The sequence below is a fragment of the Pygocentrus nattereri genome, chromosome 29 (genome assembly GCF_015220715.1).
Source record: "Pygocentrus nattereri isolate fPygNat1 chromosome 29, fPygNat1.pri, whole genome shotgun sequence".
Taxonomy (NCBI): domain Eukaryota; kingdom Metazoa; phylum Chordata; class Actinopteri; order Characiformes; family Serrasalmidae; genus Pygocentrus; species Pygocentrus nattereri.
Window position 1 is genome coordinate 7,435,641 of NC_051239.1, and position 25,350 is coordinate 7,460,990.

The 25,350-nt window shown below is 40.0% G+C and overlaps 3 protein-coding genes across 4 annotated transcripts in view; all 3 read left to right on the forward strand.

Moving 5' to 3' along the window:
* The first annotated feature begins 2,163 nt into the window (after nucleotides 1-2,163).
* LOC108441899 (major histocompatibility complex class I-related gene protein-like) lies at nucleotides 2,164-11,666 on the forward strand. Its single transcript, XM_017721656.2, has 7 exons — nucleotides 2,164-2,336; nucleotides 4,901-5,152; nucleotides 8,342-8,620; nucleotides 8,751-9,035; nucleotides 9,722-9,835; nucleotides 9,972-10,013; nucleotides 10,113-11,666. Exons 1-7 carry the CDS (start codon nucleotides 2,264-2,266, stop codon nucleotides 10,148-10,150), a joined length of 1,083 nt encoding a protein of 360 aa, XP_017577145.2. The 5' UTR covers nucleotides 2,164-2,263; the 3' UTR covers nucleotides 10,151-11,666.
* Nucleotides 11,667-11,768: 102 nt separating this feature from the next.
* Nucleotides 11,769-19,394, forward strand: LOC108441904 (major histocompatibility complex class I-related gene protein-like). The gene is made up of 4 exons (XM_037536002.1): nucleotides 11,769-11,865; nucleotides 16,309-16,504; nucleotides 16,626-16,803; nucleotides 19,299-19,394. The coding sequence occupies exons 1-4, from the start codon at nucleotides 11,790-11,792 to the stop codon at nucleotides 19,392-19,394; spliced, it is 546 nt and encodes a 181-aa protein (XP_037391899.1). The 5' UTR covers nucleotides 11,769-11,789.
* Nucleotides 19,395-19,438: 44 nt separating this feature from the next.
* Nucleotides 19,439-25,350, forward strand: part of LOC108441908 (major histocompatibility complex class I-related gene protein-like) — a 6,235-nt gene continuing 323 nt past the window's right edge. Inside the window, exons 1-7 of one of the 2 annotated variants that reach the window (XM_017721673.2) lie at nucleotides 19,439-19,519; nucleotides 21,562-21,813; nucleotides 23,520-23,798; nucleotides 23,937-24,224; nucleotides 24,921-25,034; nucleotides 25,118-25,163; nucleotides 25,338-25,350. The exon at nucleotides 25,338-25,350 is cut by the window's right edge and continues 323 nt beyond it. In XM_017721673.2, coding sequence (XP_017577162.2) covers nucleotides 19,459-19,519; nucleotides 21,562-21,813; nucleotides 23,520-23,798; nucleotides 23,937-24,224; nucleotides 24,921-25,034; nucleotides 25,118-25,163; nucleotides 25,338-25,350 — 1,053 coding nt within the window. In that variant the 5' untranslated portion in view covers nucleotides 19,439-19,458. The remainder of the gene's footprint in view (nucleotides 19,520-21,561; nucleotides 21,814-23,519; nucleotides 23,799-23,936; nucleotides 24,225-24,920; nucleotides 25,035-25,117; nucleotides 25,164-25,337) is intronic. The other variant, XM_017721674.2, reaches the window with a different exon arrangement.

Sequence of the window (25,350 nt, forward strand, 5' to 3'; positions counted from 1 at the left end):
TTCTGAACAAGCAGGAGAACACTTCATACAACTAACCAGCTGCCTGAAGACTGAGACTCACTGATTTAACAAGTGGAATTAGGTGTGCTAGATACTGGCCCCTTTTGTAATGGCTCAGAATTAACTTCATGTATCGCCATCTACTGGACAAAAGGGTTAACAGACTCCCTGTTTAGTACAAACCTTTCAGCTTTCCTAGCTTTTACAATGGTTAATGTAATCAATTAATTCTCATAAGGACTAAAGGGCATAGATTCCTCCTGAAAATACACAAACATATTGCGTAATGATTACTGCTCCCCACATATACGCAGTCTCAAAATCCTTTTAGTTATTGAATAACTTTTGAATTAGACTGGGTTGAAATGTACAAAATGATGCCCGAAAATAAAATAACAGACATTGTACTATGACTGAATAGTCCTTTTGGTCATTTCTGGGTCAATACTTGGCACTTTAAAGCATTTCAAAGCAATTTCTCAGCTTTCAGAATGTTTTACTGGATAAATCTGAGACAATAGCATTTTACATTTGCTTTTTTCGCTTATGCATTATCACTTTCTCATATGCAGCAGCTTTCCCATGTACTACACACTGTGTGCGCTTGTAATATAAGCGTCGATAACCTTTGAATCCAACTTATCCAAATTATACCCACTTCCAAATGTAATTCTCAGGTAGAACAGGGTCATCCGTTTCTGTTGCGGAGTACCACAGTCCCACACATTTTGTTGTGTGTTCTTTGCAAACATGCCTGATTCAACCCAAAAGGTGAATATCAGGTTTAATAGGCATGTCTGTGAAGGTGAAAATCACGAAACTTTGCTGCTGGATATCGGACTGAAGCACTATGATAAAGCATATCATGATCATAAGATACAAACCTTGTAAATCTGGAGATGGCCTTTAATGCCAGGATGCCCCTATGTAGGTCCATACAGGCAGAATATTCAGTAAATATTCAGTAAATATATTTGTTTTCATGAGGCACAATGCTCATGAAAACAGCTGTTTTTTCTGCTTTTGTGGCTGAATGCAATCAAGTCCTTACAGCAGTGTTCCAACATCTATTTTAAAGCCTTTCCAGAAGGTTCCCCATTTATACCGTTGATTTCAGGAGAAACTGCTGGACAGATAGAATGAAAGACACATGCAGTGAAACAAATTTATTTATTTATTTAAATGCAGGTGTGGACAATTGTGGTGCAGAACAACGTTCAGACCTCAAACCAGTTCTTCCCTTCCATGCTCGAGATAATTCAAGCCTATTTCCTCTTTAGATAAAAATCCTCTTTAGAGTTGAAAAGTCGCCTTGCCCAGTTTTGTTCTGAGCAGGCTACATAAGGTAACATAAGGTTTAGTGTTCCTCAGTGATGTAGCTTAGCAACACAAACAGCAAAAGGAACAAGCACAGTCTTTGTGTCATGTCCCCATAAAGTTCTCACAAAGTTGGGAGCATGAAACTGTCCAAAATCTCTTGGTCTACTGAAGCATTAGGAGTTCCTTTCACTGGAACTAAGTGGCCGAGCCCAACTCCTGAAAAACAACCCCACACCATGATCCCCCCTCCACCAAACTTTACACTTGGCACGATGCAGTCAGAGAAATATCGTTCTCCTGACAACCGCCAAACCCAGAGTCGTCCATCGGATTGCCAGACAGAGAAGCGTGATTGGTCACTCCAGTCCATTGGTGGTGCTTTACACCACTGAATAGGCTACGGGTGAAATAAGACTTAGCTTTAGTGCTCTTCAGTGATGTAAACTGATGCTCAGCAACACAAACAGCAAAAGGAACATGCACAGTCATTGTGTCAGTATTGTCTGCAAATACTGAAGATTGTACACCTCAGCAAAAAAAGCCTTGATCTGGACTCTTTATCACTAATCAGGTTTGTCACCATGCTTGTCAGCTCAGTCTTGCCTGCTTCCTCTTTAGATCAGAATCAAGCATTTAAAAGCTGATATTACGATGGGCTCAACTTGACTGCTCTCAACACACGTCAGCTATGTAGTATAAACAATAGAGTTCTAAGGAGAATTATGCTGCTACTTCAGTAACACCTAACAGTAAAACCTTCTGCTGTTTACAGTGATTCCTGCACAAAACTTCACCTGGGGAAATCCGGACGTCCAGGAATGTTGCATCTTCCTCATGTGTGGTAGAAATAAAAACAACCCAGCACCCAACGAGGGAGGAGTCTGGCTCTGAAAAGGGGAAATGAGTCTGTTTAAGTGAGAGAGGTTACAGTGAAACACAGCACATGGACAGAAACATGAACAGGTTCTACATTCTACTAAATATCCTCACGTTTGCAGCAGCTGCTGTAAACACAGGTATGATCTCAGTCTTTTTCTTTCTTGGGATTTTGGTGGATCACATGTTCAAGATTTCGTTAGCTATAATTAATGTACCACGAATGCATCTGAAATGTACCTGCAAAGAGAGTTTTTTTGATTCTTGATAGAAAGGCAACAGTAACTCAAATAACCAACCAAGAGCTCTGAGGAACACCTTGTTGAAAGTGTGCCACAAAGAATTAAGGCAGTTCTGAAGGCAAAAGGGGGTCCAACCTTTTACTAGCAAGGTGTACCTAATAAAGTGGCTGAGTTGCTGTCATTCCCAATTTGTTATAATCCCACTGACTGTGGAATATTTAGTAGTGAGGAAATTTCACGACTGGACTTGTTCCACAGGTGGTGTCCGATCACGGTACCACGCTGGAATTCACTGAGCTCCTGAGAGTGACCCATTCTTTCACTAATGTCTGTAGAAGCAGTCTGCAGGCCTAGGGGCTCGGCTTTATACATCTGTGGCCATGGAAGTGACTGGAACACCTGAATTTAATGATGTGTGGGTGACTGTGTGTGTGTATATATATATATATATATATATATATATATATATATATATATATATATATGCAGTGGGACAAAAAGTGTATTTAGTCAGCCACTGATTGTGCAAGTTCTCCTACTTAGACAGATGAGAGAGGTCTGTAATTTTCATCATAGGTACACTTCAACTATGAGAGACAAAATGAAAAAAAGAAAAAAAAAAAAAATCCAGGAAATCACATTGTAGGATTTTTAAAGAATTTATTTGTAATTTATGGTGGAAAATAAGTATTTGGTCAATAACAAAAGTTCAACTCAATACTTTGTAACATAACCTTTGTTGGCAATGATGGAGGTCAAACGTTTCCTGTAAGTCTTCACCAGGTTTGCACACTGTAGCTGGTATTTTGGCCCATTCCTCCTGCAGATCTCCTCTAGAGCAGTGATGTTTTGGGGCTCTCGCTGGGCAACACAGACTTTCAACTCCCTCCACAAATTTTCTATGGGGTTGAGGTCTGGAGACTGGCTAGGCCACTCCAGGACCTCGAAATGCTTTTTACGGAGCCACTCCTTCGTTGCCCGAGCGGTGTGTTTGGGATCACTGTCATGCTGGAAGACCCAGCCACGTTCCATCTTCAATGCTCTCACTGATGGAAGGAGGTTTTGGCATAAAATCTCACGATACATGGCCCCGTACATGACCCCGTTCATTGTTCCCTTAACACAGATCAGTCGTCCTGTCCCCTTTGCAGAAAAACAGCCCCAAAGCCTGATGTTTCCACCCCCATGCTTCACAGCAGGTTTGGTGTTCTTGGGATGCAACTCAGCATTCTTCTTCCTCCAAACACGACAAGTTGAGTTTTTACCAAAAAGTTCTATTTTGATTTCATCTGATCACATGATATTCTCCCAATCCTCTTCTTGATCATCCATATGCTCTCTGGCAAACTTCAGACGGGTCTGGACATGTACTGGCTTAAGCAGGGGGACACGCCTTGCACTGCAGGATTGAGTCCCTCTCGGCGTCGTGTGTTACTGAGGGCAACCTTTGTTACTTTGGTCCCAGCTCTCTGCAGGTCATTCATCAGGTCCCTGCGTGTAGTTCTGGGATTTTTACTCACCGTTCTCATGATCATTATGACCCCAAAGGATGAGATCTTGCGTGGGGCCCCAGATCGAGGGAGATGATCAATGGTCTTCCATTTTCTTACACTTGCTCCCACAGTTGATTTATTCCCACCAACCTGCTTGCCTACTGTAGATTCACTCTTCCCAGCCTGGTGCAGGTCTACAATTTTCTTCCTGGTGTCCTTCGACAGCTCTTTGGTCTTGGCCATGGTTGAGTTTGGAGTCTGACTGTTTGAGGTTGTGGACAGGTGTCTTTTATACAGATAACGAGGTCAAACAGGTGCCATTAATACAGGTAACGAGTGGAGGACAGAAGAGCTCCTTAAAGAAGAAGTTACAGGTCTGTGAGAGATAGAAATCTTGCTTGTTTGTGGCTGACCAAATACTTATTTTCCACCATAATTTACAAATAAATTCTTTAAAAATCCTACAATATGATTTCCTGGATTTTATTTCTCATTTTGTATCTCATAGTTGAAGTGAACCTCTGATGAAAATTACAGACCTCTCATCTTTCTAAGTAGGAGAACTTGCACAATCCGTGGCTGACTAAATACTTTTTTGTCCCACTGTATGTATGTATGTATATATATATATATATATATATATATATCGCTGCTGTATGTGTGTACTTTGCATGTATGCATTTTTAGATTGGCATCTTTTTATTTTGATATTATGTAAAAAATCTTATTCCGTTCTCTTCTTATCTCAATCATGACTCAGACTCTGCTCCAGCAGCCTTTGCCACAACACTAATACGTTCTACTGGAAATAAATATGATATAAAATAATATGAAATTTTATAAAAAATGGAAAAGATTTTTTTTTAAACAAATGCTGTTCCAAAAGGGTTCAGTGCACCCTACATCCTAAAACTAATCCTGAGCTAATCCATGCATCTGAAGCTAATCCATGCTTGCTCTGTTTTGCAGGCTCTCACTCTCTCTGCTCTGTGGCGACATTCATCATAGGAGAGACGCCCTTCCCTGAGTTTACCGTCCTGATGATGCTGGATGACATTGTTATCTCATGTTATGATTCAGCTGAGCAGAAGGCAGTAATGAGAGTAGAAATGAAGTTAAATGATGAAGAGCAAGAATTTTCTGATATGATTTTTGGAGCACTACACAAAGACATGCACAGCCGTGCCAATTTTCTTAAGCAGCATTTTAATCACACCAATGGCAAGTGAAACATATACAGTTATATTATTCATCTGCTGCATTTATAAAGCTATATAAACAGACCCGTGTTTCAGTATTTAAACAGCATTGATTGCTCACTTCCCATAGTTACATTACGAATTACGGAGGCTGCTTAGTTTGGTGGGACGAAGATGGCTAAAACTGGTTAACTACCTCAAACTCACAATGAACACAAAACCTAACCTTTAACTGAGGTAAATTAAGTCTAAGAAAACAATAACTCAAAAATAACTTTGCCTCCCAATTACTAGCAGCCCTGGTCCAACTTCCCTTGCCAACTTAACTACAGTGAGTCTTCTATAATGCTTCATGATGTGGTAGAATAGAAAGTAACCAACCCATTCAAACTTGCTTCTTCAGCTCACCCCAGAGGTTTTAAGTTGGATTGTTGTCAGGGGACTGGCATGGCCATGTCAAAAGCTTGATTCTGTGGTAACTGTATCATTTTTGTGCAGATATGGATGCATGTTTTGGATCACATGATCCCGTTCAGGGTTTTTTTAGCCAAAGGCCAGAATATTTTCATTTAAAACTTCCCGTTTCTTCATAGAGTCCATGAATACATTTACATTTAGGGCATTTAGTAAGTGCTATTATACAGTGCAACTTACAAAAATGCTTTGATGTCCAGAGAATGTATCCTAGCTAGTACAAGTAGGTTAGTGTCCAAAATAGCCTTGAGCTAAGACACTGCCAGAAACAAGAGTCAGTGCTGATACCTAGAAGCAAAATACAGAATTATTACGTGAGCGCAATACAAGACATTTCCAAAAGCGTTTCATTTAAGCACTTCATAAAGAGATGGGTTTTAGCTAGCCTTTGAAGAGACCAAGGGGCTTTTCGGTCAGCCAGTGGAAGTTCCACCAGCTGGGTTCCAGGACAAAGAGAAGTCTTGATGCTTGTTTTCCAGGCGTCTTGAAGGAAGGTGGGTCAAGCCAAGCTGTACTGAAGCTCAAAGGGCTCGAGGTCAGATAGGGAAGGGCTGGTCCATTTTTGGCTTTGTAGCCAAGCATCAGGGTATTAAATCTGATGCAGGCACCTCAGGAAGCCAGTTAAGGTAATGCAGGAATGGAATGATCTTAGTGAACTTGGGAAGATTGAAGTCAAGCCACGCAAAAGAATCCTGGATCAGTTGCAAGGGTGTGATGGTCTGCATAGGAAGACTAGCCAGGAGTGAGTTACAGCAAACCCTGAGATGACAAGAGACTGAACTAGCACCAGGTTGGCCTCACTAGAGAGAAAGGGTCAAATCATCTGGATGTTGTAGAGGAGAAACATGCATGACCAAATGATGCCATATATCCTAACAAGGTTCCTCAGGCCTTTGAAGAAAACATCACAGATCCTAGACCATATTTTAAAAATTTAGTCCTGCTTTTTGTTTCAAACCCACCTTGAATGTTTGTCACATCTGACCATAGATCCCAATCTCAGTCACAGTTTCAGGAGCTGCTATCAAAGACCTTTGTGAGACTTGTACATCCCTAACTGTGATCCTTGGAGAAATGTTTGTCTCTCTAACTACCCTTCTTACTGTGCATGGTAGTAACATATTGTGGTGGTACTGCTGAGGAACAGATCCAGTTTATGCACAAGTTGCTGTGCTTTATTAAAGGCTGTAGTTGGCCAGAGCCACACTGTAGTCAAGTCAAAGTCAAGTCAAAGTTTTGCAACAGGTGTTGTCACAAGACAGCTTTAGAGAAAAATCCAGATCCGATCCCCCATGAGGAAGCCAAAGGCAACAGTGGCAAGGAAAACTCCCTAAGAGCAAGAGGAAGGAACCTTGAGAGGAACCAAGACTCAAAAGGGGAGCCCATCCTCCACTGGTCGACACTGTACATGAGGGAACCTTTAACCTTTGCCAACTCAGCTGTCAGCGACAGGCTGATGCAATGCTTCAGAACACCAGACGGGCTAGCCCCATCTTCTCTTTAAGAGTCCTTATCAGAACAACCCATAGAATAAATGCTAGAGAACTGACACTCCAAAATTAACATTAAGAACACGCTACAATATACATACTTCCTGTTCAGGCAGGTTCACTACGGCTCCAGCTGTTTTAAACTTCTTAATTATTGCCAAAAGAGCAGGGCTTAATTTGTAAATGACGAGGTTCCAAGACAGTGAGTAGTGATGGATCTGTCAGATTAATGAGGTTCCTGGACCTTAATAACATTGGATCTTACAACTCAGTGTTTTATAAACTGTGGGTCATAGTGTGGTTAGTCATGAGGATGCTGCATCAGTGCGTGTTTTTATTATTTTTTTCTATTGCTGCTGTCAGAACAAAACCTCCTATCTCCATTTTTGTTGTTTTCCAGTTTTTGACATAATTTGAAAATGCCTGTTGCCCTTTATATTGTTTGTAAATTTCACAATGAATGGCCCGGGGAGAGAGATTGCGGACGCATATGCGGAGATAAGTGACTTTTATTGTGGGCAAATCCCAAATCAGGGTCATAACGGTCCAAAGTCAGATGGCCAACCCGGATAGATTTAAAGTCAGACATGATAAACACAGAAGCACCGAAGCAACATATAAACACAACCAGAACAGTTCAAACAACAAAGACCAGCAAAGACAAAAGACAAACACAGGGCTTAAATAATAACAGGGTAAACGAGGAACAGGCGGGAATACAGGTGGAAAAAATCAGGGGTGGAGTCACGAAACAAGGGGGATGGACTAAAAAACCAAAACAAAGAACAGCAGGCTAAACCAAAACACAACAGGAACACATGGACAGGACTCGGAGGGGCCAATCGTGACACAAAAAAAATTACCCAAAATGATTTGTAAAAAAGTCTGGTTCCATTGACATACATGTAAAGTAAAGTAGGTTTTTTTCTTCTCCTGTAAAGTTACCATTTTGGAGATACAAGGTTTTGTTCTGACAGCAGTGATATATTAGATTTTCTGTGAGAGCAGAGCTGAATGAAGCACATTAGATCAGAAGAACGACTCTGTTTCCACACTACACTGTGGTTGCTTCCTAAGCGGCTCTGTATAATCTTTTACACTGGTGCTGAATATCTGCATAACACAATAGGTGTCATTAGCAAAATCTATGACAGTGTTTCCTGGCCCTTCCTGCACTGCCCATTTTCATATTTTTCTGCTCTACCACACCTGATTTACTGCTTTTTCCTTTACATATATGTTTTTAGGTGTTCAAGCAGAACAAAAAATGGTGTGTTGTGAATTGTTGAGCAACAACAAACCAGGACGAATGAAGATGACTGATGCTTTCAATGGCTTAAGTGGAATGGAGGAGGACTATAATATATATCAACATTCTCTACTCACTGAAACTAAATGGCCTATTGCTTTTGACACCGTGCAGTTGGAATATCAGAAGAAACTGTATGCATATTTTCTCCACCCTGTTTGCGTTGGCGTGTTAGAGAGAGCTCTGAAAGAACTGAAGAATCATGTATACAGGAAAGGTAACTTCACTTACAGTAATTCTGTGTCAGTAATAAGTGTTTGTCTAATCAATATATTTCCCCACCCTGCATCCCACATTGTTCAACAGTTCTTTTTAAACTATTCATTTGTTTATTTTGCTAAACCCAGTAAAGCCCAGAGTGAGACTCCTGATGAAGCCCCATGACTCTGGAGGAGCTCGTGTGAGCTGCCTGGCCACTGGTTTCTACCCACGCTACATCAACCTGACGCTGCTGAGGAACGGCCAGCCTGTGTCCGAGCACCTGGTCAATGGAGGTGAGCTGCTGCCTAATGGAGACAGAACATATCAGATGAGGAAGAGTCTGGAGATCAGTGCAGAGGAGCTCCAACAGAAGCACAACTACACCTGCACAGCCACTCACCTCAGCCTGGACAAGCTGGACGTTCACTGGGGTGCGACATCTTATGTTGTCCAGTTATTAGATATAAAATACATTGAATATAAAATATTCAAAACTTTATGGCCAGTTTTCTATAGTTTGGTTAAGCCCGGTCCTGTATTTAACTGCAAAGCCAGTGGTGATTAGGTGTATATGGGTCCAGGAAACTGCCCTTTAAAGGGGTAATTTGGCCAAAATTAAAAATGTAACCATTGCTTCATTTGTTGTAAACATGCCAATTTGCCTCATTTCAGTGCTATCATAGTAATCTTCAGAATCAGATTTTCTGGTTTAAAGACTAAAAATCCCCTTCTGATGATGTATCTTGAAGGTGGAAGAACGAAGAATTAAGCCAGATGGCTAATATTTCTTCAAGGAAGCTGAATATGACATCTATATTTGCTAGCCTCTACATCAGCAGCTACGCTAGCAGTCAGGATTTCATTATTGGGGGGGGGGAGTGGACTTCCTAATTGTTATATGATATATTTGCGTAATGCATGCTGGGAATTGTAGTATGACAGTAGATGAAAAAGTGTATACAAAATGGTGAATTCTGGGATGCAGCGGGGCAGTTAAGAACATTATATAATATTACATACGAGAAATAACATATCAAATGCTAGTTTTGCCCCCTAGCAGTGTAGAGGTACCCTCAATGACTGAGTGTTTTTTTTGTTACATGAATGCTGTTCACAGATTATGATCCAGGTCCACCCATTGCAGTCATAGCTTCCACTGTGCTGCTGGTGATATTAGTGTGTGTGTTCGCACCAATAGCTGGCTTCATTGTGTGGAACAAGAGACGTGAAGGTAAGACTGTGAGCAGCTTCTCTGGAAAAATGCACAAGAAACACAGTCAAGCAAAAAGGCCGCAATGAATATCTGTTCCGTTGATGCAATAATATGTCACTGTATTACTGAATGCCACCTGTATTTTATACTCCAGTCTCCCGGACGTCCTCCCAGAATGATTACTCTGCCGCTTCAAGTGAGTGTTCAGATTCAGATTCCTTTATTGATCCCAATCTGAATCTTCATCAGAAGCACACATGTGCTGATCACTATGTGAAAACTTCTTTCATTTCAGCCACAGAGGAGAACGAGCTGGAGGAAGTGAAGAACTGAAGACATGGACAGATTAGGCTTCGCTATAGACAAAATATACTTTCTGTGGCTGTACAGTTTTCTAATATTCAACTGTTTTTGAGGTTTACAATAGAGCTCTTTCATTTGAACTGTAATGGTTGGATTTGTGCAAATATGTCCTGACATTTCACTGTAAACGAACTTGTTTGTGTTTCAATTTTTGCACTGTACCACTATTATGTGATGCTGTTTCCTACAGCCTGGTCCATAAGCAAAAGGACAGGGACATGACTTTTGTAATTTTGCCTCGGTACATATAGATTTGAAATGAAATCTACAATTGCAAAAGGGACTTTCAGCTTTGAATCAAAGAAATGATCAAACATTTTGCATTGACCGTTTAGGTATTAGAGCCTTTTTTACATCGTCCAAACAAAAGTTGGTTCATGTTCCATCATTATCCTCTCAGAGAGATAGCAGGAACTTTAGGAGTGCCCAGGAATGCACTGGCGAGCTCAGAAACACTAAAAGGCTTGAAAGATCACAGAATGACTGAAGAAAAACCCCTTCACAACATCCAGTCAAGTCAAGGACATTCTGGAGAAGGTTGCTGTGTCGTTGTCAAAGTCTACAATCAAGAGACATTCTCATGAATGTAAATACAGAGGGCTTACCTCAAGATGCAGACCCCTGGCAATACTCAATAAGGCCAGACAAGACTTTACTAGAAAACATCTAAAAGGTCTGCCTAGTTCTGTACTGGAATGATGGGAAGAGAAGAGTATGCAGAAGGAAAGGATCATGATCTGAGGAACACTACATCATCTGTCAAACATGGTGGAGGTAGTTTTATGGTATGGGCATGTGTGGCTGCGTCTCAAGAGAGGAAACTCATTTGGTGATGGCCATGAGTTCCAGACTTCAGGCAGTCATGGACTGGAAATGGCTTGCCTCCTAATAATCCTTGCATTTTTAATTCTGTTAGTTTGTTTAATTACTTTTGAGCCTGTAAATGTGGAGGGACTATGTTAAAAATGGGTGTATGTTCCTAAACTTTTAATGCAATATTTTTGTTAAATCTCTTGAATTAATGTTGAAAGTCAACACTTCAATCATATCTTGATTGCTTCGTTTTAAATCCATTCAATCCGGAGGCAAAAACACCAAAATAGTTTCATTGTCCCAATATTTATGGACCTGACTGTACATTGTAGACCTCTGTGATAGTTGCTCTAGAAAATGAAAAATATAAAACCTTGTGGTTTCCATGCTTTAAAAAATATTTGGCTTATGAAAATTACAGTGGAGCTGCACACATGGCTGGCCTCGTGACTACAATTCCACTGATGTTTTATTTTGAAATGATTCCTTCAGAGGGAATATTGAAGACATTTTACCAAGAGGAATGGGCCAAAAAACTGGATTGGATATATGCATAGAAATAACACTAAATAACGAAACAAAAGTTTTGAAATACTTGATTTTTAAATAATAAGAGTAAATTTTGTATTCGTTTCTGATAAAAGATTAAATAAAACAATTTCTTTTTATTTGACCATGGGATCTTCTGTACAAGGTCTTTAGTCATGCTGTTAAATGATCAATTATAGCCTAAAAACAACATTATTATGTAATGCAAAGCTCGGCTGGGGTGTAATCTTTGTTTTGTTCATTCTAGATGCTGTGCATCATCAGAGCAGAGGTAGATAAACTCAAGCGAGTACATGCAAGCGCACATGTTGAACACTATGCCGGTAAGCGACCTTGGGTTTGTGAAAGGCGCTATATAAATGTAATTTATTATTGTTATTATTATTATGCCGCAGTTGTGCATATTTTAGGGTTGGGCAAGTTTGAGTGCAGTAACTGCAATTTTGAAATTTACAGGACACAGCAAAGAAATTTCAAAGTTTAACATGATACTGCTCTCTTCATCACAAAACCTGTCAGACCTTGCCAGGGTCCTTTTCAGACCAAAAAATGACAGGCATTTGTGTTGCCTTCCCATTTTAACACTAACTATGGAACTGCAATGTTCACAACACAGTAATGAAAGTGGATTAACGTAGAGAATCATACTGTTGCTTCACTGTTAACTCTGAGCATCATACTCTAACTCCAGTACTGTAGATTGTAATTTTCCACCTTGGGAACTTTGTCATCCTCAATCGTTGCACAGGTAGGTGTACATTCCTTGTGTGTATAGCGTCAGAAAAAAGTGCCGTGTGCAATCAGGAAGGAGTTTGACTCTGAAAGGGGAAGTAAGTCTGTTTTTTTAGGTCTGTGTTTTGCAGAGATAACAGCAAAATACAACATGAACAGGTTCTACATTTTACTGAGTATTCTCACATTTACAGCTGTAGCTACAGTAAAAACAGATACGTTCACAGTCATTTTATCATTTAGATCATGCCTTCTGTGATTATATTAATGCAAAGTGCAGGATTGAATCTTATAGGTGTGCTGTATATTCATGCATATTCATTAGCAATGTGTGTTTTACCAAAAGCAAGTTTAACGTTTTTGATAAGATGATGTTATTAACCCAGTATGTGATCCAATTATTACTGTGATGGAAGAGTAAACAAGTTTTGAAATCATGTCTTTTGTTATGTAAGTTATTGTCTGTGTTGCCAGTGTAAAGTGCAACGTAAAATAGACCACAAACGGAACAATTTGGGTTTTTAATAATGTCAGTTCTTTGTTTATGATGTTAAGGCATGGATTCAGTGGTGCCAACTCTATAGCTCTTCTGGGTAAACCCATTTTGAGAGGCTGGCACATTGTTGCTGGATGTTAGCTGGCCAGAATTATCTTCAGCACAGTTCTGCCATGTGTCCAGTGACCTCTGTTATGAGTGACCCGCTGTAAGAGCAGTGCAGTCTGAATATTTTGTGTGTTTTTGGCTATGCATTGAGTCGCCAGTTTATTAGCTACAGTCCCTACCTTTCACACACTTTCTACTTTTCAAAAAGTATGGTATACACAGCAGTGGAAAGAGTACTGAAACTCCCTACTTAAGTATGAGTACTGTTGACTATGAAGATCATTTACTTGAGTTCAAGTAAAAGTATTAATAAAGGAAACTACTCAGGTAAAAGAAAATGAGTCATTTTTTTGGACTTTCAGGCTTTTCGGGTGGGTAGTGCTGTTGCCTCACAGCAAGAAGAGCCTGGGTTTGATTGCCTGGCTGGGTGACCAGGGTCCTTTCTGTGTAGAGTTTGCATGTTCTCTCCGTGTCTGTATGGGTTTCTTCCCAAAGTCCAAAGACATGCAGACAGGCATGTGTATACTTGAGTGATGAAGTTGACTTTCTGTACATCTGCAATCCTAACCTGATCATTTGACTCGGCTACATTAGTCTCTTCAAACAAAACCGAAGCAAAACATGATATTGCATGAGAAAAACGATTTGAACTCTGAGAGCTTCTGAGCCAAAAGCGTGTTTACACATCTTTCTGTGCACTGCATTAAATTACATGGTTAGATGATTCTATTAGGCTTATAGATAAACAGACTCTCACACAGTTAAAGACACACATAGTCTTGTTCAGACTGCCAGCCCAGATCTGATTTTTGGCATATCCAGATTGTATCCAGACTAATTTTTGATAGTCTGAACAGCACAACCAGATGAAATCAGATTTTTGGCATATCCAGATTGCATCCAGTTGATTTATGTTGGTTTGAAATGTGATTACAGACAGAAATTTACAGATGAACCTCAGTCTGGATGCTTTGGCTGCTCAAATCAGCCAGTCAAATTTTTAAACGTATTTTAACGCGAAAAACAAAGACGATGTCAAGTCCAGAGAGACGGAAGTGCTCGGATCCCAGAAGAGCTCTAAACATTAATGTTCATGTCAGAGAATTTTGAAAAGTTTGGCAGGCAAGATGATGCACCTCCATCTCTCCTGCATTTGAAATCTGTATCACCAGTGTAGCTATGTAGTTCCTGATGCCTACATCATTACCACAGGAACATTTGCAGATGCCTTGGTGATGTCTGGACACACAAATTCAGTCTGATCAGCAGTGCAGACAGTCATCTCAAAAGGTCTGATCTGAGAAATCCAATTTGCCTGCAATGTGAATGTAGCAAAGGTCACTTTGAACACAGAATGGTCTATTGTCAAGCATTTACCAAGAAATATGCAAAAAAAATTAAATGACTGGTGAATCCTGGAGACTAAAGCTTGTAGATCAGAGGGGTCAGTGCACAACAATACACAGGCCTCAACCGGGCTGGATCTCAACCCTGTCTAGAATCTTTGGGATGAAGTGGTAATGGCTGTTCGCAGCCCTCCCATTTCCAACAGCTACAGATTACATCAATTTTCCGCATGGTGCAACTTTCATGCACAGCACGTCATCCATGTCCAGGCAAATACATGCTATTCTGAAGGCCAAGGAGGTGCAACTCATACCCAATAAACAAACTACTCAGTGAATTAATGCATTAAAATGCATATGAATGCATATTACACCCACCTACTTTTTTAATCAGAACCATAAAATAGGCTAAAACTGTTGATAAGACTTACATATTAAGCAAGACTCCAGTTCAGTTAGTCACCAGACACAGAGGACAACAATGGTGTCAAAAAGTGACCTTAAAAGATTTACGTAGCTGCTTATTGTGGTCAGTTATAGTGCATAAATACCTAATAAAATACCCACTGAGTGCATATTTGGGGTCTTCATGTGCTAAAAACCATATATGAGAGCTAACCTATGCTTGCTCTGTTTTGCAGGCTCTCACTCTCTTTGCTCTGTGGCGACATTCATCATAGGAGAGACGCCTTTCCCTGAGTTTATTGCCCCACATTGTCATCTCACATTATGATTCAGTTGAACAGAAGGCAGTTAGGAAAATTGACAGGTAGTTAGATGATAAAGAGCAAGGAGTCGCTAAGATGGTATTTGGAGCGCTACACAAGAGAATGCTAAAGTGTGCCAATTTTCTTAAGCAACATTTTAATTATACTAATGGTAAGTCATACACACATATGCCAAACGGTCTATTTACTACACTCATGCGCATTTATAAACAGAGCTTTGGTAAATTATATTAGTGAAATTTCACTGTTGTATTTCACCATCAGCTGTTAAGTGTCCTCACTTCCCTTTGTTAAATGGTAAATGGCTAGGTTTAGGTTTAAGGTACATTTTGTAAAAGCAGTCTTTTAGAACAAACTTTAGATTTTTTTTTTTTTTTGGGAGAATACTTTTAGAATAATATTTATAAATCACAATCGCTGGAGAGAGGACAGAATAAAAAGGTAACATGATAGAACATCCCGCGACCCTGACGGAGGAGCGGCTTAGAAAATGGATGGATGGATGACAGAACATTGAGAATATCTCCGCTGCAGTTCCTTAGAGAGCAGGGAATGTGCTGAGGTCCACTCTTCAAAAGCACTTCTATTTAAAAATATTAGTCATGTTATTCGTTCAGCTTAATGTGATGACATGTTTTGTTACTTTGTGCAAATGTGGTTCCTATATTTATAGCTTTTTTGTTAAAACTTGCCAAAAAATATATCACTTTTACTTAGTTCATGAGACAGACGGCAGTCCTGCTGGGTGATTGTGGGAGCAGCAGTGGATTGAAGCTGGTGATAAAATGATGAAAACGTTTTGGGAGGATTTCAGAACCTTATTCAAATGATAAGCTTTGAATTACATGAAGAACACTGACAGCTATTACGAATCTGCAGGTGTTTGAAGGATGTACCTTCCAAGAACATGTACTTTTTTGAGTTATTATGGCACCCAACAACAGCGTATGTTGAGCCCAAGCTCATGTTTGAACCATGTAGTCCATGTCAGAGCCAGTGTAATTCTTCTTGATCTATCTATCTATCTATCTATCTATCTATCTATCTATCTATCTATACAGTGACTCTCCAGCCAAGTTCTATCTATATCACAGCCCTCTGTTGAGGTTTATCCCCTCTTCCCTAAACAAAGCCCTGCTGTAAAGGGGATGAGCACATAGACGAGCAACAGCATGACAGCGTCTTCGGGCCATCACAAGGCAGTGATCCAAATTTCAGCCGAATGACTAAAGCAGAATGACTAAATTCTTTGACAGCCAAATCTCCTTGCACTGAACATTTCTATACCGTCTGCCCTGATTTACTGGGTTTACTATATAATCATATGTTACTATAACAGATTCTGTTTTCTTTTAGGTGTCCATACAGAGCAAAGGCTGGATTGTTGTGAGTTGTTGAGCAATAACACAGCAGGACAAATGAGAATGATTGATGCTTTCAATGGCTTGAGTGGATTTGAGATGGACTATAATATACATCACCATTCTCTACACACTCAGTCAAAATGGCCAATCATTTTTGATACTATGATGATGGAATATCATAAGACAATGTAGGCATCTCTTCTGCAACCTGTGTGCATTGCTGTGTTAGAAAGAGGTCTTAAAGAATTGAGGAATCACATATTTAGGACAGGTAATTTCACCTCCAGTAATTCTGCAAGAGTTTGCTTATTTCCCCACTCATGACTCTGGAGGAGCTTCTGTGACCTGCCTGATCACTGGTTTCTACCCACGCCACATCAACCTGACGCTTCTGAGGAACAGCCAGCCTGTGTCCGAGCACCTGGTCAGTGGAGGTGAGCTGCTGCCTAATGGAGACGAAACATATCAGATGAGGAAGAGTCTGAGAGCAACCCATTCTTTCACTAACGTCTGTAGAAGCAGTCTGCAGGCCTAGGAGCTTGGCTTTATACACCTGTGGCCATGGATGTGATAGAAACACCTGGATTCAATGATTTGGATGGGTGGGTGAATACTTTTGGCAGTATAGTGTATTTCAGTTTTTCTATTGTACCTCTAATTCGTGAAGCTGTCATATACTGGAGACACTGTGGCAGTTGGTCTTGTCACCAACATCACTAATAAATAAAAACTGTAAAACTTAAATAATGTTTGTATTAATGCTAAATACCTGTATGCTGCCTGTAATAAGACACAATTGAGTGGAATAAGCTTCTAGCCCCTAACACTGCCTACATATTAGTACTACATAGGTTAGAATTTCTAAATAAACACACACACACACACACACACACACACACATTTTATAAGCCACTTGTCTTTCTGGGTCACCGGGGCGACTGGAGTATAAATATTTAAAATATAAAAATAATTCTAAATAAAAATATTTCGATACAAAAAACAAATGACAATCAAACCAGAAACTGCAGCGTTCTCTCATTTTAATTCCATTTCTATTCCATTGTTACACAGAGTTGCTTCGAGGCAACATTTCAGTAATTTCTCATAACAAATTTTTATATGATACTGAATGTTTAAAAATTACTAATAAAAAGACCCTGACAGATGTGAGTCATATTTTTGGATGGATAAAAATGATTTTTTATGTTTTGATTAATGCAAACACTTCCCTTCATTTTATTAACATTTGGAATACTAAACATACATTATGTCATTATAAAGGGAGGAACATGGGTTTGTTACTTTGAGGCAACATTGTTCCATAGAGAGTCAATGTTTCTGTGCCAGAATAAATTAGCAATTTTTTATGCTTGTATGTGTATTTCTAGCACAATCTCTTATGAAAGGTCAGTAGGTAGTGTAGTAGTAGTGCCTTTTCATGAGCTGGGTCAGTTCAAGATATGGGATTCCCAAGGCTTAGAACCACTGCTGTAATGTAGGGGTGTCCAGTCTTATCTGCAAAGGGCCAGTGAGACTGCAGGTTTTTATTCTGACCAAGCAGGAGAACAGCTCACATAACAGATCTGGTGTTTTATGACTGACACTGACTGATTAAATCAGTGGAATCACTTATGCTTCGGGTTCATTAGAATGAAAACCAGCAGCCACACTAGCCCTTTGTGGATAAGACTGGCGAGGCCTGTTGTAATGGTTCAGAATTCACTTGATTTGTTGCCATCTACTGGACGAAAGGTCAGTCTTACAGTCTCCAACACTTTTCCTTTCAGCTTTCTCAGCTTATTTTTAGAACTGAAAAAGAAATATGACAAACACAGAGCACAAAGGACAAACACAAGTGAATGGCTTAATGATTATTATCCCACATATATAAGCAGTCTTAGGTTTGTCCCATGACTAAAGACGTACAAAACAGCCCTTTTGGCCTTTGCCTTTTTGGGTGATTACTTGGAATTTCCAAGCATTTGGTTTCTCAGCATTCAGTGTTATTTATATGAAAAACATGCAGTTTTCTATGACTATTACATTTTAGAAATTGCCTTTTCATTCTTTGCTCTTGATCACTTTTATATTCAGCAGCTCTAATAGGCACTGCACCATGTGAGCATCTAATGACCAAAAACCTTTGACACCCCTGTTCTAGTACACTCAGCGACATAAACCAATGACCAGTAACAAGCACAGTCAATGTGTGGTGTCCACTGGGTCTGTGTAATTTAGGATCTATGTGTATATTTCCAAATATATTATATGGCCAAAGGTATGTGGACACCTGACTATCCAACCTATTTATATAGCTTGTCATCCCACTTCAAAACCATGGATTTGCCCCTCCTTTTGCAGCTACAACAGCCTCCACTCTTTACCCAACATTTTGGATTTTGTCTGTGGGAATTTGTGATCTCTAGGCTTGTGTGCTCAACAATGGAACCCCATTTTAATGAAGCTCCCCTTGCTCCGTTCTTGTACTGATGTTCTTTCTAGAGGCAGTCTAGAACTTTAAAATCACTGAGCTCAGGATGACTCACTCTGGGGTACCAATGTCTGTCTATAGAGGCTGCATGGCTATGTGCTTGATTTTATACACCTGTTAGTAATGATTGTGCCTGAAACACTTGAACTCAATACGTAGGAGGGATGTCCACTTACTTTTGGCCATATGGTCTACTGAAAGCTGTGCAACAAAACAAACAAAAAGGCCTTCTGCTAGAATGTTATCTGTGCTATTTATTACCAAACCTGTTAGACTTCTGTCATGTGTTTGGACTAAATATTGCCAAGTTCCTCTTCAGATCAGAGTCAAGCATTTAAAAGATGTTACAGTTTGACTTCAGCTATAAACTATAACATGAATAAAGTGTTATCATGTAGAGAATCATGCTGTTTTTTTCTGTATTATCAGTAACCTGAAGCAGTAACACCTGCTCTGTTGTCTGCAGTGATTCTTACTCTGGATTTTTTCAGCCGGGGAATCCGGACGTCCAGGAATGTTGCATCTTCCTCATGTGTGGTAGAAATAAAAACAACCCAGCACCCAGCGAGGGAGGAGTCTGGCTCTGAAAAGGGGAAATGAGTCTGTTTAAGTGAGAGAGGTTACAGTGAAACACAGCACGTGGACAGAAACATGAACAGGTTCTACATTCTACTAAATATCCTCACGTTTGCAGCAGCTGCTGTAAACACAGGTATGATCTCAGTCTTTTTACCATTCAGGGTGATGTCTGTTTGTGTTTAATATGAGGTCTGAACCTTTTAAGTGTAGGACATATTCATTGCATTTTTAATTTAGTTCATTTGCTGTGGATTTCTTAACAAATGCAAAGGAATGTTACACTGTGATCTAATACGTTCACGTCAGCATAATTTCCCTCTAAAATCACCACAAATTTATAACTAAGCATATTCATAAGGCTAATGCTTGGTTTGAAAGAATATGAAGAATATTCTGATATGAAGACTTTATCCTCTACACCAACATTGTTGCTTAGGCTACATATGTGCTCAAGCCCTTTTGAGTCAGTTGTATACAGATGCAAAAGCGTGGATGACCCTGGTCATTTACATGTTCTGTTGATTTTCCTCTATGAGGTACACACTTCTGCACATGTTAATTACATATTAAAAATAACACTGTTTGTTGAAATGCTAAGTCACAATTTATATTCCATGTGTTATTTTTTCCTCAATGTGTTAAACTAATGAAATAAATTGCAATGGCACACAAAATTTTGACATGCACTCACCAGCCACTTTATTAGGTACACCTTGCTAGTAAAAGGTTGGACCCCCTTTTGCCTTCAGAACTGCCTTAATTCTTCGTGGCATACTTTCCACAAGGTGTTGGAAACGTTCCTCAGAGATTTCGGTTGGTTATTTGAGTTCCTGTTGCCTTTCTATCATCTGGAACCAGTCTGCCCATTCTCCTCTGACCTCTCATATCAACAAGGCATTTTTGTCCACACAACTGACCGCTCACTGGATATTTCCTCTTTTTCTGACCGTTCTCTGTGAACCCCAGAGATGGTTGTGTGTGAAAATCCCAGTAGATCAGCAGTTTCTGAAATACTCAGACCAGCCCGTCTGGCACCAACAACCACGCCACGTTCAAAGTCCCTTAAATCCCCTTTCTTCCCCATTCTGATGCTCGGTCTGCACTTCAGCAAGTTGTCTTGACCACCTCTACACGCCTAAATGCAGCCATGTGATTGGCTGATTAGCTATTTGTGTTAACAAGCAATTGAACAGGTGTACCTGTACCTGTTTATTACTATTAATTTATTACTGTACCTAATAAAGTGGCCAGTGAGTGTATTGAGTGTATTTCAGCTCCATGAAGTGTTTGCTCATTTGGAATATCAACCTAGAAAACCAATAAAACTTGTGGTTTGACTGGGGCCGTTCAAACTTGACATGTCTACCTTGACATGCACTGTGTGGACAGCAGTGCCTTGTTTCCACTTGCTTGGCTAATAAATGCACCAGTTAATAAGCAGAAACAGAAGCAAGCTCTCACTGTAACCTTAACAAGCAAAAGATTCCATCTTTCGTCACCAGTCATTTGATTTCACTTGCTCAGATTTCAGTCTTCATCCTCCAAACTCGCCTCAGTGCAGCATCAGTGAGACAAAATTGGTGGTTAGCTAAGTTTAGCCTAGCTAGGCTTAGCTAACTTTAGCCTGTGATATGAGGATATGAATTAAACCTTAAGCTAACAGTGCCACACACAAAAACACAGGTTTACCCGCTCACTCAAGTCTTTATTTGAGTCTCTATTCTCTAAATGAACTGCAGTGAACCTGCATGTGTGTGAGTACAGCTGTTTAGCTGTTTAGCCTTTTTGCTAAGCTACTACTACCATCTTCCAAAGCCTTCATGCTCTGGAACGTCCAAAACACAACTGTTTTTGGAGGTGACCAGCCATGCTGGTCTGTGCTGTTATTTTCTAGCAGAGAAATATCCCCTAAAACAGATTTTAGTCAGTAAATGGATGTATAATGTTGTCATGCTAAGTGTTAAGTTTAAAGTCAGCTATGCCCAGCCTCCAGCTGTTGCAGTACAGAGGAAGAGGGGAGCCTATTCCATGGAATTTTTTCAGGGGTCCAGCTATGTCTTTATGATGAGGGCCTACCAGAGTTACCAATGAATGGCCACTGAGTATACATTTGGTATTTTGTGACGTCCTTAAAACTGTACACCAGAGCTAATTCATGCTTGCTCTGTTTTGCAGGCTCTCACTCTCTCTGCTCTGTGGCAACATTTGTCGTAGGAGAGACGCCCTTCCCTGAGTTCACTGTCCTGATGATGCTGGATGACATCTTAGTTACTTACTATGACTCAGTTGTAGAGAAGACAGTCATGAAAGTAGACCTGCAATTAAATGAAGAGAACCAAAAATTTGCTGATATGATTTTTGGAGCACTGCATGTAGAAATGCGAGATCGAGCCAACTTTCTAAAGAGACATTTTAATTACACTAACGGTAGGTGACACAACTAGAAATCTGTAAAACTTCTCCAGTGGCCATTATTCTCCTCACTCACTATGGCTGAGTGATAAATCAGTGTTTACAAAGATATTACGGATGAATACTTCTGTTGAGACAGCCTGCAAATGCACGTAGCTTTATTTGAGGCAATCCAACACTTGTGGTCATCAGAGCAGGCAGAGGGTAATGCACTGGCAGGCACGTGCACACAAGGCACATCCATAATCAGAAAACCAGATAACAAAGCAGGGGTGAAAAAAACAAAAGGATTAGAAACTATCAGGAAAGCCAGGCACAAGGAATCCATTTTGAAATGCAAACACGGATCTGATTTCAGAAAATAGCAAGCCTTTGCAAAGCGTAAAACAAACAGAACAGTATATGTACACAGTGAGTCCAGAACAAGCCACGGGCGAGTTAGAGGATGAGGGGGTGGAGCCAGAAGGAGCAGGAGCTGGAGTGAGCCAATACAATGTGATCCTCACAAAGCTTGTGCAGACATGGAATAAAACAGAACAGGAGGCTACATATGCATCTGGGACTGTATTGCAGAAACTTCCCATTTTTTTCATCAGTTAAATTATAGTTTGTTAATGCTTGCCAAGTGCAGCATGAATGGTTAAATTCAAATTATAATGAGTTTAATTTTGAACCAGTCAAAATTAACATGAAAAAAGTGCAAAAGCAGCAAAATTCGCAAAAAAATCTTTAAAAGCTACAAAAAATGGGACTCCTGATAACAATGGAAACAATGGAAGCAGAAAATCAAACTCCACTTTTGCTTCAGATCTAAAAAAAAAAATCCCCAGTCAATTCTTTGACAAGATAAGTCAGCACTATGGGTCTGAAAGGATGTGTAGCTGTCAAGAAGCCTCACTGAGAAAAGGTCATGGACACATGAAACAAAGAAGATGCTGGCACTCTCAGAGCAATGGACTGACCATGAAGTGTGTAATAAAACGTTGGGCCTGCTAGTGGGCCCTGGCCATTTGAGGGATTAATTTTCAAGGCCATTAAGTAATATATATTTAGTTTTTCAAGCTGTATTTCTGAGGGGATTAGATATAAGATAATGCACAAATGAAACAAAGAAGCTGCTGGTGTTCTCAGAACAATAGACTGACCACCCCTTAGTCCAGATCTCAACATCACTGAATGTGTTTCAGGATTGCTTCAGGAAATGACCAAGCAACTTCTAAGACTGAATTTTGGAGGTGTGGAAAGGTGCCTGCAGAGTTCTTTGAAAAACTGAAAGTAAGCCTCCTGAGAAGAACGGAGGCTGTAATAAAGGCAAAAAGTGAAAACAAAAGTACAGGACAAATATTATATTTTGTTGTTGAGGCTTCTGTGTAATTTTCTGTTTTCCATTATTTTGCTTCATGCTAAAAATGAATTGTTTTTACTCAACTTGACCTGTAAATGAATAAAGGGTGGTCTCTTTTGCACAGGTTTTATTAGGTATCTCTGTTTTTTAGGCAACCAAATGGGTAGAATAATAAATGTAACATGTATACAGTGATTGGCTAGTGAAAGTTCTTTGGTCTGTATTAAAGATTTCATGTCACAGCCCAAGCACCGAAACCTTGAATATCTCATGTCACTAAGACAGTGTTCCCCAATTCTCCCTGCACTGTACTATTTTACATTTTCCTGCTCTACCTAATTCACTGGGTTTACAGATCCACTCTGTTTTCTTTCAGGTGTCCAAACAGAGCAAAGAATTGAGTGCTGTGAATTGTTGAGCAATAACAAGCCAGGAGGAATGAAGATGTTTGACGCTTTCAATGGTCTGAATGGAATGGAGAGGGACTATAATGTACACCGTCATGCTCTACACACTGAAACTAAATGGCCTATTGTTTTTGACACTGTAAAGCTGGAATATAACAAAAAACTGTATGCATATTTTCTGCACCCTGTATGCATTGAAGCTTTAGAGAGAGCTCTGAAAGAACTGAAGAATCACATATTCAGAAAAGGTAATTTCACTTACTGTAATTCTGCAACAGTGTTTGTCTGATCTGTACATTTCACCAATAAGCAATTATCAGGAAAACGGGAACTGCCTGTATGAAAAAAGTTAAGTTCTATTCTCCTTTCTTTTCTGCTAAATGCAGTAAAGCCCAGAGTGAGACTCCTGATGAAGCCCTATGACTCTGGAGGAGCTCGTGTGAGCTGCCTGGCCACTGGTTTCTACCCACGCCACATCAACCTGACGCTGCTGAGGAACGGCCAGCCTGTGTCCGAGCACCTGGTCAGTGGAGGTGAGCTGCTGCCTAATGGAGACGGAACTTATCAGATGAGGAAGAGTCTGGAGATCAGTGCAGAGGAGCTCCAACAGAAGCATAACTACACCTGCACAGCCACTCACCTCAGCCTGGACAACAAGCTGGACATTCACTGGGGTAAGACACCTCACTAAGTCCAGTTTTCACATAATATTTAAAACTTAAGAGCCAGTTTCCCATGCGAGGCTTACACCTAGTCCTGTATTTAACTGCACAGCCAATGGTCATTCACCACTGAAGTCTAGCCTTAGGCCTAATCTGGGCCTTCAAAACTGGAGAAATTAAAAATGTAAGCATTGTTTTATGTGTTGTAAACATGCCAACTCACTTCTCCGGAGGCGCCATAGGTGTTTCTAGAAGCTGATTTTATGGTTTAAAATCTGAGAAAACGCCTCTTCTGATGATGTACCTTGAAGATGGGAATAACTTTTGAAGCGTCACAACAGCTTTGAGGCTGGTGATCTTTCTGCTAGGAATATGTCTTTAATATTTGTTAGCCTCCACATTAGAATCACTATACTAGCAGTCCGGATCGTTTTATCTAGTGGGATTCCCATTCGTGTATGATGCATGTACGCAATGCATGCTGGGTATTGTAGTTCGAGAACACTGATGAGTGGACGCACAAAAAAAAAGACTAAACTGTGAATCCTATCAAACCAATGAGGCTAAGGCATGCAATGTTGTGCTACAGAAAACTACATAACATGACAAATAACATACTAAAGGCTAATAAAATAGCAGGAATAGATAAAAGAAGCACTGTAGAGTTGTCTTCAGAGTCTTGATTTAGTTGCATGTTGTTGTTCACAGATTATGATCCAGGTCCACCCATTGCAGTCATAGCTTCCACTGTGCTGCTGGTGATATTAGTGTGTGTGATCGCACCAATAGCTGGCTTCATTGTGTGGAAGAAGAGGCGTGTAGGTAAGACTGTGTCTGTTACGTAGCCTCCTGATGCTCTAATTTGTAAATCTATTATTGAATGTTGCCTGTATTTTATACTCCAGTCTCCCGAACATCCTCCCAGAGTGATTACTCTGCTGCATCCAGTGAGTATGTATATGTACTTATGTCAATATTTGTGACATTGGTGACCATCTCCCAAAGCAATGTGTCACTATTTTGAATTCAGTGTACGGGTATGGGTATGGGTGCGTTTTGGCTTTGTGATTGTGCTGAAGTTGTACATCATCACCATGTGAAAGCTTTAAACTTCTTGCATTTCAGCCACAGAGGAGAA